This window comes from Culex pipiens, chromosome 2 (assembly GCF_016801865.2).
Source record: "Culex pipiens pallens isolate TS chromosome 2, TS_CPP_V2, whole genome shotgun sequence".
NCBI classification, from domain to species: Eukaryota; Metazoa; Arthropoda; class Insecta; order Diptera; family Culicidae; genus Culex; species Culex pipiens.
The window spans coordinates 2,953,461-2,966,447 of NC_068938.1; the positions used below are offsets into that span (position 1 = coordinate 2,953,461).

The 12,987-nt window shown below is 37.6% G+C and overlaps 1 protein-coding gene across 3 annotated transcripts in view; it reads left to right on the forward strand.

Moving 5' to 3' along the window:
- Nucleotides 1-560: 560 nt before the first annotated feature.
- LOC120412489 (uncharacterized) overlaps nucleotides 561-12,987 on the forward strand; it is a 32,569-nt gene continuing 20,142 nt past the window's right edge. For 2 of the 3 annotated variants that reach the window (XM_039572984.2, XM_039572985.2), the window contains exon 1: nucleotides 561-1,646. In XM_039572984.2, the coding sequence (XP_039428918.1) occupies nucleotides 1,604-1,646 (43 nt within the window). In that variant the 5' untranslated portion in view covers nucleotides 561-1,603. The remainder of the gene's footprint in view (nucleotides 1,647-12,987) is intronic. The other variant, XM_052707935.1, reaches the window with a different exon arrangement.

Genomic DNA, 12,987 nt, shown 5'->3' on the forward strand with positions numbered 1-12,987 from the left:
CATAAAAAAAGGTTTAAATCAAAAATTTGTCAGAAAAAAATGAAATATGAAAAATAATTATATTCAAATAAATGTTTTCTTTACTTGACCATACTATCATACTTTAATCGCATTCAAAAACAAAAGTTCACCAGGACCTTCCCCACTAGAGAATATCCCTAACAAAACCTACAGTTCCACAACCGTCCACCGCACGTCACCACCATCGTTACACATTCCCCAACAAAAACAAACGCATGCGCCCTTCAACGCCTTCAAAAGGAACCTTTTCCCGTTAGAATCTGCTGCAGTATGTTTTCCGCGCGCTCTTTCTCAACATAAAACATATTTTTGCTCTCTCCCCTTTTTTCTTCTCAGAGTAAGAAATATCCTTTCCCTCTCCCGATCGCAGCAACCTTTTCGGCGTAAAGGTTTTCGCTGTTTTCTTGTGTGTGGGAGCTTCGCGCGAACGTCGCGACGCCTTTCTCGCGCGCGCTCTCTCCTCTCTCTCGAGAGAAAGAGAAATTGCCTACTCCGATGACCACGCTGCTACGTGCTCTTATGCTCACACGCTAGTCAGTCTTATTATCAACGCTGAGCGTGGATGAACTTTGAGGTTTTGACCGGTGGGGAAAAGTCGATTAATCCTCGCAGCTGGCTTGTTTTTTCGCGTTTTTCGCGGACGCGTTCGCGCACGGTGGAAAAGTTTTGTGATTTGCGTGCTTTGCGAAGAAGGTCGTGCCAAAAGGGCTTGGAGTTGTGGGGGAAATTTCGAGGTTTTCCGACCACCTGCTGACCGGAACCGGAAGCGACGAGGCGAACCGACGTCTGGCCTACATCCCGGCGTCACCGACGTGGCCAAGATATATAGATTTTCGGGTTTGTTTTATTTGGAAAGTCATTAATCACAGCAGGAAGTACGCGTGTGAGCTGTGAGCGAGAGAAAGAAGGTGGTGAGGTGATTTACGCGGATGTTTTGTTACAGTTTAAATAGCCGTGGAAAATAGCTGGGGATCGACCCCACCAAACCCCGCGCCCCCACCCAAATAGTACAAGAATAGAATATCAAGTGTCTGCAACGGATGCAGCGACGGTGAAAATTTCTCCCTTCTGTGCAAGTGCACCCAAGTGAGAGAAGAAAAGTGTGGGAAATTTATGTGCGATACCTGGGTCTGCCCTTCTGCTTCTAAAGAAGCATAGTGTTCGTCCCCCACCCATATTTTAGAAAAGAAGGGGAGAAAGTTGCTGCATAAAAAGAAAAAAAGGAGTGAATGTATGACATAAAATAAATGTGAGAATCTCAGCCGAGCGCGGAATTTCAAGTACTTGGAAGAAATGCGATCACGTGTTTATTGCAGCAGATGAAAACATAAAGCAAGAAGAAGAACCATCTTAACACATCTCATCGTCATTAATTCGACACGTGGAAGCGATGCTGATGGTATCCAAATAAACCAAACGGGGGGGTCGATAACGACCGGCAGCATCCGCTCTGGATTCGAAAACATTGCTGAAATCGCCGTAACAAAAATCAAACAAACAAATCATCATCGCATCAAATTGAAAAAAATCAAATCCGAGCTGGTAGAAAGAAAATCGCGCCCCCGCGAAAACGGAATATGAGATGTGGAGTTTGCTAGTGCTGTTGCAGATTTTGCTTGTGAAAGGTAAGCCATAGCTCAACCCCAACTAATAATAATAATTTCATGAATGAAACTTTTCACGAAACGTGACCGAATTTGAGGACGAGGACGCGCGTCTGGCGTGCTAAATATACATTTTTTTTCTTCGTGATTTGGCCACTACACGAGTTTAGGTACAGTAGTACTTGTACTAGGGTCGTACAGTTTATGAACGTCATTAGCATGTGGTTAGTTGGGATTTTTGTCGTAGGGGTAAAGGGGAGGGGAAAATCTGTACCGACCGTCCTCCTCTCCTCAACACCAGGGGAAGCGGCATGTGGACTGAGCAGGTGGTATGGTGGGTAAATATTTAATGCTGACTTAGTGGGGACAAATGATTCCAGGAACTGGTTGAGGTATCGTGATAGTTAAGGTATTTTTGAATTGTTACGTCATGGAGTTTAACAACTTTGAATTTCGTCATCACTACAAGCATGAAATTTTCTGATGAAAAAGATGTCAAGTCATTATGAAATTTCATTTACTTTCTTGATTCATTTAAAGAATTATATTCAATAAATTTATACTAAAAAGCCAAAAATAATTGGACAATTTGGCAATTTCGAATAAAATCTTTTTTTTAGTTGGATAAAACTGTGTTTAATGGAATCATTAGTACTGTTTATCTTGAGCAAAGTTCCCATTTTCAACATTTGGTAAATTATTTATGATTAAATGCCAATAAATAAGCCAATCTTAATAAATTGAGCCAATCAAATGTTTGACGTGATCCGATGTGACAAAAGCTGTCAAAGTTGGCGGGATAAAAGTTCATTATCATTTGGCGGAAGATAAGAACATAAATTATGATTAGGGTAAATCAGCAAAAAATAGAATCATTGTCTTTGTATCTACTCTGATTTAGATACTGAGTGCCAGCTGAAAAACGTTTTCGTTAGTGTCATTAATCTAAAATTAATCACAGAATAAATTTAAAAAAAAGATGATAGATGATATCAATTGTCATCTCATAACAAATTTTAACTTGAAAAATAATATCCGGGCAGACGGTAATAACAAAGTTCATGTCATTTCAATAACAAATATTTGTTATTTATGTTATTTTAACAGAAATTGTTATGGAATCTTCTTGAAAAATCCATTTTTGCATAAGGGTTTCATAACAGTTTATGTAATCATAAAAAAAAAATTGTTATTGGTCTGAAATTGGTTGAAATCCAACACAACTTTGAAATAACATTTCTTGTTATGGAAGAATATCTCCAAATGTTATTGGCATGATCAGATTAGTTCTTAAAATAATAAAAAATAATAACAAAGATTTGTTGAAGAATAACTATAAATGTTATTAGTCTGTTATTACAATAACAATCCAATAACAAAAAATTAATAACGACGAATAACAAATCTTGTTAAAAATAACATATAATGTTATTGGCCTAGTATTTTTAAATAACAAAAAGTGTTATTCCCAAGTTATTTCCGTCTGATCGGGTATAGAGACCATCCACAAACCACGTGGGCATTTGGGCACTCAAAAGATTTGTTTTGTATGGAAAGATTTGTTTTGTGTGGAAAGATTTGTTTTGTATGGAAATTGTTTACGAGGGGGAAGCAGGAAAGGTCTGAGAACAAAAAAAAAAGTGTGCCTGCAGCACGTGGTTTATGGATGGTCCCAATTGTGCACAATAGGCTCCTTAATCTAATATATCAACCAACATTAATTTTTTCCCTTTTAAGTTGACTTAATCTCTGATGAAAATGCTAATAGAGTAAAATTACAAAATTGCGATTTACAACTGGGTGAACTGATGAACTGTAACTTGGCTAGGGCTGGAGAAAAGAAACTGGAAAAATTTTCAGGGAAAGCAGCTGTATTTTGATACATTCTTTTAGCCAATTTCATTAAAAATTATTTCAAGAAGACTTCTCTGAACATTGATCATATATATTTGACAACAAACGAAAAGTTGCTTCAGAATTTTCTAGTTTTCTAGACCTTGCTGTCTAGTTGTAGACCTTGCTTGTCAATTCTGAGAAATTTCGAAAGTTCGCACTTTTTCTCAATAAAAATCAAAAATCTTTGCTGTGAAGTGTCAAAATTGCATTTTCTCTTAGAGTTAATTTGTTAATTTATTGAAGACTTATTCGCAGTCTAGTCTTTTTTTTTTTAATAAGGCCGTTGCAAATACTTTTTAAGGATCATGTCGCCCCTCCCTTCAACAAAGAAAGGTTCGAAAAATCAGGGGGGGGGGGGGTCAAAAAATATGTTTTCAAAAAACTTCAAAATTTTAAAAGAAATAGAAGTCTGACCAACTGAAAACAATTAGAAATGCAATTTCCTGCGTTTTAAATTATATTAAGCATGTCTGGGATGGATCCAAAATGTTTTTTTTTTGTTTTTTTTTTTATCGCAAAAAATCTTTAATACTTGGATATTTTGACAACTAATGATTGCAAAACAACTGGGCAGGTGCGAAATGCACTTTAAAACAATTTTTTATTCAAATGTTGAGACCATGGCTTGTTGTTTTAATTTTTAAATTTTTTATCAAATATTTTATAGATGAATTTAAAAAAAGAAGAAGAAAACTTTGACAGCAGGAACATTAAAACATTCTTTGAAACTTTGATTTCTTACGTCTATTTTTTATACATTAGCTTTATCACATTGGCATCACTCATATTGATTTATATCTTTGATTCTTTACCTTATAGCTGGTGAAACAGGATTTCGGCTGGGGCCTCGACTGTTTGCCCAGTTCGGTCGGTTAGTTTTGTTCGCGAGTTTTAGATTAGATTTTTTCGGTGCAATATTTTAATTGGCGCCGTCAAAAATGTCTCATTCAGTGCGTGTGAATGATTGTAGTGCGGGAATGGTGAAGTTTTGGAAAATTTCCGCGGAATTAGTGTGTTTTTTGAGGAAATAAATTTACATTTTCGAGTGATTCCTAGATGGAAGCTTTTATAAGCAGGGCCGTGGATGCCATGTGTTAGTGTATTGGTAGGATAAGGTTACAGAACGGAAAAGAAATAGGCCTTGCGACAGCTTTGCGTCTCTTTCGTGGTTGTGCAGCGCGGAGTTGTGTGTTGGAGCGAGACGGGAAGCGCGGTGATTCGGACGGCTGGCATTGGGCTTTGTTCGTGTGCGTGCCGTGTTGTCGGTCACGCTCCTGATGATGAGAGCGAGAACGCTCGATATCATCATCGTGATCTGTGCGAGGTGTTGATGATGGCCAGGAGAGAGTGTTGCTGAGAGTGATGCGAGAGTCTACAGTTTGGCAGCAACTTTGGTGAGCCCGTTTTGATTTGAGTTGTATTGTTGATTTGATTTTGGTTGGCCGCGGTGGGTTTTCTTGAAGTAATTCGTTGGTTGTCAAAAATTGATCGCGGTAGGTCGCGGTGGATATTTTTCTACCACAGTTTTTTTTTTGTGTGATCAATGTGGTAGATGCTTTGGTGGATTTTTGACGGTTCCAATTATTTCAGGAAGGTCCACGATTGGCCGGAATCGGATTAACAATACAACTTTGGTGTTTTTCTATCTGATTAGATAACGTAATGAGGAAGGGATTAATGAAGGTTGAGCGTGTGCGGGTGTATGTATGTGTGTTTGTGTATTTTTTTTCTTTGCTGTAACGTAACTTTAAGCAAAACTCTCCACTGAACATTTCAAGTCTCTAAAACAGTAATTTAAATTAATTAGTTTTTTGTGTGATTGGCTGAGTGAATGAATGATTGAAAGAGTATGTAAATTACTAATGATATATTTGTTTTCAGGGCAAGCTTTCTGCTAATATAAGAACAAACGGGTAGCGTTTCTCGGTGGTCGTGAGATCGATTTTATTTTAATGAAATTTAGTCCGATAGATTAGTTCGATTAGCACCGCGTCGGGTCAATTTTGTGTTGCGCGTTCGTCGCCGTGTTTGATAAACGATATAGCCGTTTTTCCGTGTATTATTTCTACGATTTGACAGTATGTGTTTTGTAGGTTCGCTATACGCTTGCGAGGTATAAATTTAAAACTTGAAGAGACGTTTTCCGTAAAAGGCATGAAAAAAAAAATTCTCAGCATTATAGCTCGGAGAGCACGATAACGAGTATTTCTCCTACGCGGTTGTTAAGCCCTTCTTGTAGCTTCGTAACTCATCAGTTATCGGTCGCTAATCGTATAGTTATTCAAAAGTTGAAATCGTCTATGATCCACTCGAATTAAACACTTAACGTAGGGTTTAATATTTTACATGTTAAATACATTCTTTGTGGTTTTATCTTTCCACAGCCGGCTGTCTAAGATAATCCATCTAAACGTAAATAAATCACAAATAAACGGGAATAGTCTCAACAGCAGCATCCGATTGCTAGCCTTGGGAATAATACATCAACCCATTAAACAAAACTTATCGATTATTTGGGTCACATCATCATCTTCTATGATGAATCCTGACCATTACCCTTCCCTACTAACAAAATCCCAAGTAGAAGTAGTTTTCCGGCACACGCGGGGGTGTGGATATCGTATAGAACCCACCCTTGGTAGCAGCCTGTGCTAACTAACATTCCCGTCCCCTTCCCTCGAGATCTACAAACTGACATGGCGGGCGCCGTTGGTGGCCAATGACTGTTTCTTATCTACAGCAGCTCTAGTTTTGATGATCTTGATGATTTATCTTTTCAGCGCATTCATGCATGCTGTTGATAAGGGAAACATCACTAGATCGTTGAAGCGTATGATCGCTAGTGCTGATAGGATATTACGGTCCTGTTCAGCAACGGAGAAGGACAACCATGGGTGGTCTCTCATGCTCATGCTCATGCTCATGCTTATAGCTGGTGAAACAGGATTTCAACATTTCGTTCGCAAAACGAAGTCCAATTAAATTTTGAAAAACATCCGGCTGACTCATTTTTCTCTTGTATGACTTAGCTAGTGAAAACAAACCAATAACACATAATAACACTTATGCAAAAACAAAAAAAAGTCTCTCACCAACCTACTTTGAAGTGTTTCAAATTCCACGAAATCCAGCAAAATACCATCACGTGAACCTCGACAAATTCGTCGAAAGCACTTGTCAAAGTACCTAGACAAAATAATATAACAGGCTTATTACGTGCCGTAATATTATTAAATTACGGAACAAGCTTCATAACATTGCCGTTTAATGCTCCGCGTATCTGTGTCACTCGGCAGCGTTATTTTTAATTATATTGTAGCACCGCCCCGGAAAACTCGCCTTAGTCACACTCACTCGCACACTTTGCGTTATTTTCCGACGACGACGACGACGACGACGAAAGTTTGGCACGATTCCAAGAAAAACAAACTGCTTTGAATATTATTACCTAGCAAAGTCTTCACCGTCGTCGCCGTCAAAGTAGGCCTCGTTTTCTTTGGGAGTATGAAATTTCCCCATAAATTTCCATGCAGCAGCACCTTTTGGCTGATGGTGGTGGCAGCAGGCGGTGCGATGTCGTCGTCGTGGGGGTCATGGCGACATCGAGTCAACCTTGAATCTGGCTGTCCCACGATCAACCATCATCCATCATCGTCATCATTACCCAGCAGCGGTGGTGGGGTAGTCTTTTTTTGGGAATTAATTTTCATAAGAAGCGGGCGCACGTGGGCCGTTACACAAATTCGAGCAATCGATGTAATTTGGGTGAACTTTTGGGAGTCCTTTGAAGACAGTTTCATGAATGGGGTGATTTGGTGGAGTTTATTTGGTGACTGTCGACGACTTTACGGCAAAGGTAAGTTGAAATTAAGTTTAAATTGCTGATTTTTTTAGACACTTGAAGTTTTTTGCTGAGACGTTCAGAGCAAATTCAAACAAAATTAAGAATTTTAGACTAGACACCCACCTGCTTTAAAATATCAAAGTTTATTGATTTATTTTAACTTGAAGTTTTCATTTATTCAAAATATTTTTTTAATGCACAGTTCAGACATTATTCGAAGTTCTCGCAAAAGTTTCATTTCGGATAATTTGGGAATACGAAAAATTCTAATTTTTTAAATATTTATTTATGTCCTGGGAATTTCCAAAATTCTTGCAAAAATTCTAACCTTTTTGTTACCAATGTTTTGATTTGATTCTAATCAATCAACTCCACTTGAAATTTACATGTCGCTCGAGAGTGACAGGAAAAGTGAGTAATTTCATTTCCTAAAAAAATTAAATAAATGAAGATGAAGCTGTTACAACATTCACTTTGTTGAAAATTGTGATCTTTTCATTTCGGAATATTGTCTCTTAAAGTTTATAAATTTAATTTGTGTATACGCCAAGCAACAGAATTTAATCAACCAACTTCCACCAAAACTGTACATCACCACCCCTTGGCAGACTAAATTCATGCGACGCAATTTAGCGTCAAGTATGCAAATTAAAGTTAATTCACCACGATCTGACCCCAGTTTGCGCAAATTTCCCACTCACACTCTCTCTCTCCTATAATACCGACCACAAATTTTCCGCCCAATCTGGCATTGGCACAGAGCGTTATCATATGCTGCTGCTGGAACTAAAACTGGGCTCCAATGGTTGCTTGGATGGTTAGACAACACAACCAACGCCAAAGTTGGGGGGCGCAAAGCTGTTTTAAAGCAGATTACGACCAACCGACAACTGCAGCAGCAGCAGCAGCAGGCAGCGCCATTCCAACGCCTGCTCTTTTCGCTCTGGCAGCATATGTTTGGAGCCAAAAATTTAATTCCAAAATAATCCCTATCTGTAACTTTTCGCTCAGTTTCAGCTCCAACTTGGTGGAAAATAGTTTCCAGCATCGATGGAGGTGGAAAAAAAAGACCACCCCGTTTTGGTCTGTGGCTTGTTTGAACAATTTTACATCGTCCAAACCGGGCAACGATTGTCAACTGATATTTATACGCGACTCCCGATCGATACCCGGGGCCCAACCCGCAACCTCGCGCGGAGGTCCAGCTGGGCCGCTGGCCAAACATTAATCTGCAAATTTACGACGCATTCCGGGCAGCAATATTTTTCCACCAGGTTGACCAGGTTCTGACCCCACAAGCTAGGCAAAGTAGGCTTCCGTTTGTTTTTCCTTTTCACCGTTTGTTTCCGCATGAAAATGGAAAATAAAGTTGGGATTAAATATTTAAAAACCTCTAACGGTGACGTTAATGCGAGCGTGATGGGTTTTCCAGACAGAAATACTAGGTAGGAATTGCAGCAGGAGCTGCAATAAGGTGACAGTTTGAGTGGGGACATGTCAGTTATTGAGCAAAGGGGGAAAATGCCTGCCCCCGTAACTGCAGTTGAGCTCAATTATGCCACTCAAATTGTACTTAGCGTCCGCTGGAGGATTAGAAGAACACCTTGTAGCAACTAGTTCTCCTTGAATTATATTATTTGAAATGTTGAAAATCTCTATTTTCTCCAAATGAGAAATATTATAATTGGATAATTACAATCATCATTTGCCTGAACCTTTCTTTAATTTTCGTGAAACTTTGCTCCAGTGTTGCAAATGAGTGATAGAAAAGCTATCAATTGATTATCTCTGCACCAAAAAAATCCGAGAGTATAGCGGCCGTCACTATAGCTTATGAGATCTCTTCTTGAGTCTCGTGATTCCCAGCGATGTCATTCTCTCTCTATCACTCCTTCCCTTTTCCTCGACTATGCGCTCTCACCGCTGAGTCTCTCAATCTCTCCGAAAACTGCAATGAGAGAACGCGAGATGGCGATTGGGAGCCGACCACGCATGACGCCCCGTTAAACTGCGTTTGCAAAATTGATTTTGTGACGGCTTTTTTGGTTAAACGCTGTTGCGTTAGGATGATCGTGGAAGCGGGAATGAGAGAGAAAAGAAAAATGTCAATCGCGAGTGTGTAAACACGAAAACGTTTTCGGATTTTTTCGGTGCTGAGAGATTCAATAAGGAGAGAAGAGCAGTTGTATTTGAGGCATGAATATTCAGGCGCGATAATTGTAGTTGCTGAGAGCTGATATTTTGATATTTTAACAACCCTGCTTTGCTCTGAGGGGGAATTTTGGTCCCTGGTCACTAGGATGCCCAGAATATGGGACTTTTTTCAAAACCTTGCTCCACAAGCTGAATATTGTTTCTTGAGCTATTTTAGTACTCTGGACCAAATATAAGCAAAATCGGTCAACATGGTACCCATTGACACTTAGAGGTGAAGTTTGTATGGGAAAAATCGAAAAAATGTATGAAAAACCCAATTTTTATATGGTTTGGTCTGCACGGTGAGTTACCCCCATCCAAAAATTCCCAAAAGTGAGATTCTCATTGGAAATTTGGTGTTCTACAACTTTTTAGAACATACCAACGCTATAAAACTTGACCTTGAAAAGTTATGAGCGATTTAAAAAAGTCATTTTTGTATGAAACACATTTTTTTCCACAGAATGTCAGGCTTGGGTATCATTGAATTAATCTCAACTAAATTCGCTCAAAATTTGCACAAAAAAAAAACATTTTCCGCGTGTGGAGCAGAGGTTCATTTTTTCTCGGTACTCTAGTCACTAATCACGAATCCGAAATTCATTATGTTGTTTAAAGCCCAAGGCTTGCTAAAAAATTAAATAAAATAGTTTTCATAAAAAAAAACAATAAAAATTTGGTTCAAACTTTTGTTTGTTGCCAACTCTGAACTTTTTTTGAATGAGTCCTATGAACAAATGTATGAGTGTATCTTCATCACACCTTATGGCAATGTCCATCTGAGTATGCGGGATACACAATTTTTTAAGATTTGTTTAAAGCACCTAACAAAAAATAGTCTAGAACTGTAGAAAATGAGCAACATGACATTTTACGAAAAATTTATTAAACTTTTCTATTCTTCAATAATCCTGAAGGGTAATTTTTCGATCATCATTACAATTTTATTTAAAATAATACCTTTTTGTACTTTGCAGTGTTAACAAAGTGGGATTATAGTGTTACAATGTTTTACAAAGTTGCAGAGCTCAAAAAAAGGGTTTGCCTGCATCCTTTATGAATTATAATCAATTAAAAAAAGCAAAAAACCCAATTTTGTTTTTTTTAATAAGCTTTCACATATCGCCTATTGAACTCAATTTCATGCTTTTGAAAATGTTTTAATCGAAAAGTTCAGCAATTATAGCATTAGAATATGAGATCAAAAATCGATAGTTGAAATAGAACCCACTGACTGAAAAAGTTTGAAGAACAACAATCGTCGAGGTCGTCTTATTTTTTTTTTTTTGTTATTATATTAATCATAGTATTTCCTTCGATTGTTGAAACAAACAAAGCCCAATTTAATATTTTTTTAAAACAATTTGAAATATTCAGAAGATCAAGTCACTTCTTTGATCAATTGCAATTTGATTTGGAATTACAAAAATCTCCAAATTTCTTTAAGCTTTTCACAATTTGTACAGAAGGATTTGAGATATTTTTAAAATCATAAATTAATTATGATTATTGTTATTCTGATAACTAAGCAATTTTCTTAGCACAAATTCCTTAGTCAAATTGACATGGCAAAATCTTGTTAAAAATGTGAAACTTGTTTAAAACGGTTCTAGTACGTGATTTTTCCCAAAGGTTTGAAGGCGACTATTTATTAAGATGCTTTTTACCTTACTTATTAGAAAAGTGAAGTTGCTAAACAAAGTAAAATAAATTAGAATGTGTAAATTTGTAGTGAAAATTAACGAATATGCATTATTTGAAAAATTATTTAAGTTAAGGCATTCCAAAATTTACAAAAATATACTCAAAAGATCAGCAAAAAAATAAAAAGTATCCATTTCTTTATTGATATTTGAACCAACATCATCAACATTTTTACATAATTTCCTCACCCCCTTAAAAATTGACCCAAAAAATCAGGGGGCAAAATCTTTTTTTTTTTTTTCAACGAAATTCAAAATTTCAATGGAAAGTTAAGTGCAATCAGCTGAAATCATGTGTAGAACTGTGAAATTCAGTAGAACTGAAGAAAATTTAACCAGTTCCTAATGTAGCTTTACACATTTTTTTCATTCTTAGATGTATTGCGGCTGTAAAGATAAATTGTCATTCTGCTGCGAGCGTATCCCGCAGCTGCGAATATCGCAACGGCCCCTTAGTAGGCCTTTCAGTGCATTATTTAGCTCATGTCAGTTTGTCTTCTGTCAACATCTGGTAGGTAGTTTGCTCTAGTTTTGTTTTTTGTAGAGTTTTCAATATAACATTTTAATTTTAGTGGAAAAATTTCCGAGAATTGCACTGCCGTTTTCAAGCAACACGCCTCAATAAGGTGTATCACAACAATTGCGAACTAGATACAAGCGTGATGGCGTTTTCATCCGTACAGACAGGGAAAAAGTGTTCTTTCGGTTCAGCCCAGTGCCAATTTGAACCGTATCCAGCGCACCCTAAGGATCAATTCCGTGTGGGTTTTAGATAGTGCTAGCATTCATAGCTTATGGGTTTTTCGACCCAAACAAAGGTCTATACCAAAAATTCGAGGAATTAGGATTTAAGCGTGTTTGATTATTGAAATAAAGAAATCATTGTAAACTTGTTGATTTTTTTTATTCGCAGAAAAAAAATGTTTATCTTCACATTCCGGCTCCTTTTTGCCCTACGTGGATTCGTATGCGTTCTATCCATATCACCCTAGAGAACAAACTGGATGCAATGATCTCAAACAGAACGCAAAATGTCATCAACGAAGTTTCCACCAATTTTCAAGGATCCACGTTTTTTCTGGACTTTTGGCCTTTGAAGTTCTTCTCCAGAACCGATACTTCAAGTCTAAACAGGGCTTCATCCTCCTCCAGCTCAGACGTAGGCCTTTTAGTGTGCTAAAAATTTCAAAAGTGGGTAATTAATTTTCTGCTGTGTTCTAACTTTATTGTATTATTACCTGACGGGATTCTTCGTCTCCTGAATCGCTAGAATCCGACGTAACGGATGCATTCCGTTTTGGAGTTGATTCCATTTTCTGAAGTGTTTGACACTTGAACAATTTTTGCGGTTTTTGAAACTGCGCGATTTAGTCGCCGCCGCCTACAGTTCAGACCAGACGACCGCACTTGGCGCAGTAGTCAGAACCGCAAAATGTTAAATTGTCTCACCAAGCATAATAATATTAACCCTTTTAAACCCTTTTTTATCAAAGGGAGGATAAAAACTACTAAAAATATTGGTATTGGCCAATTGGACAATAACCTTGATAATGATATAAAATAAATTCATTTTGAGTAACGATTATGACCTAGTAATGATTGATCAACACTGTTTAAATATTGAATTCGATGAAAAGTGCAGCGACCTCAAATTTAAATCATTAAATTTGTCCATTTATCGATCCTCACCACAGTTCTGACCATGCGCGCTTACGCAAGCATA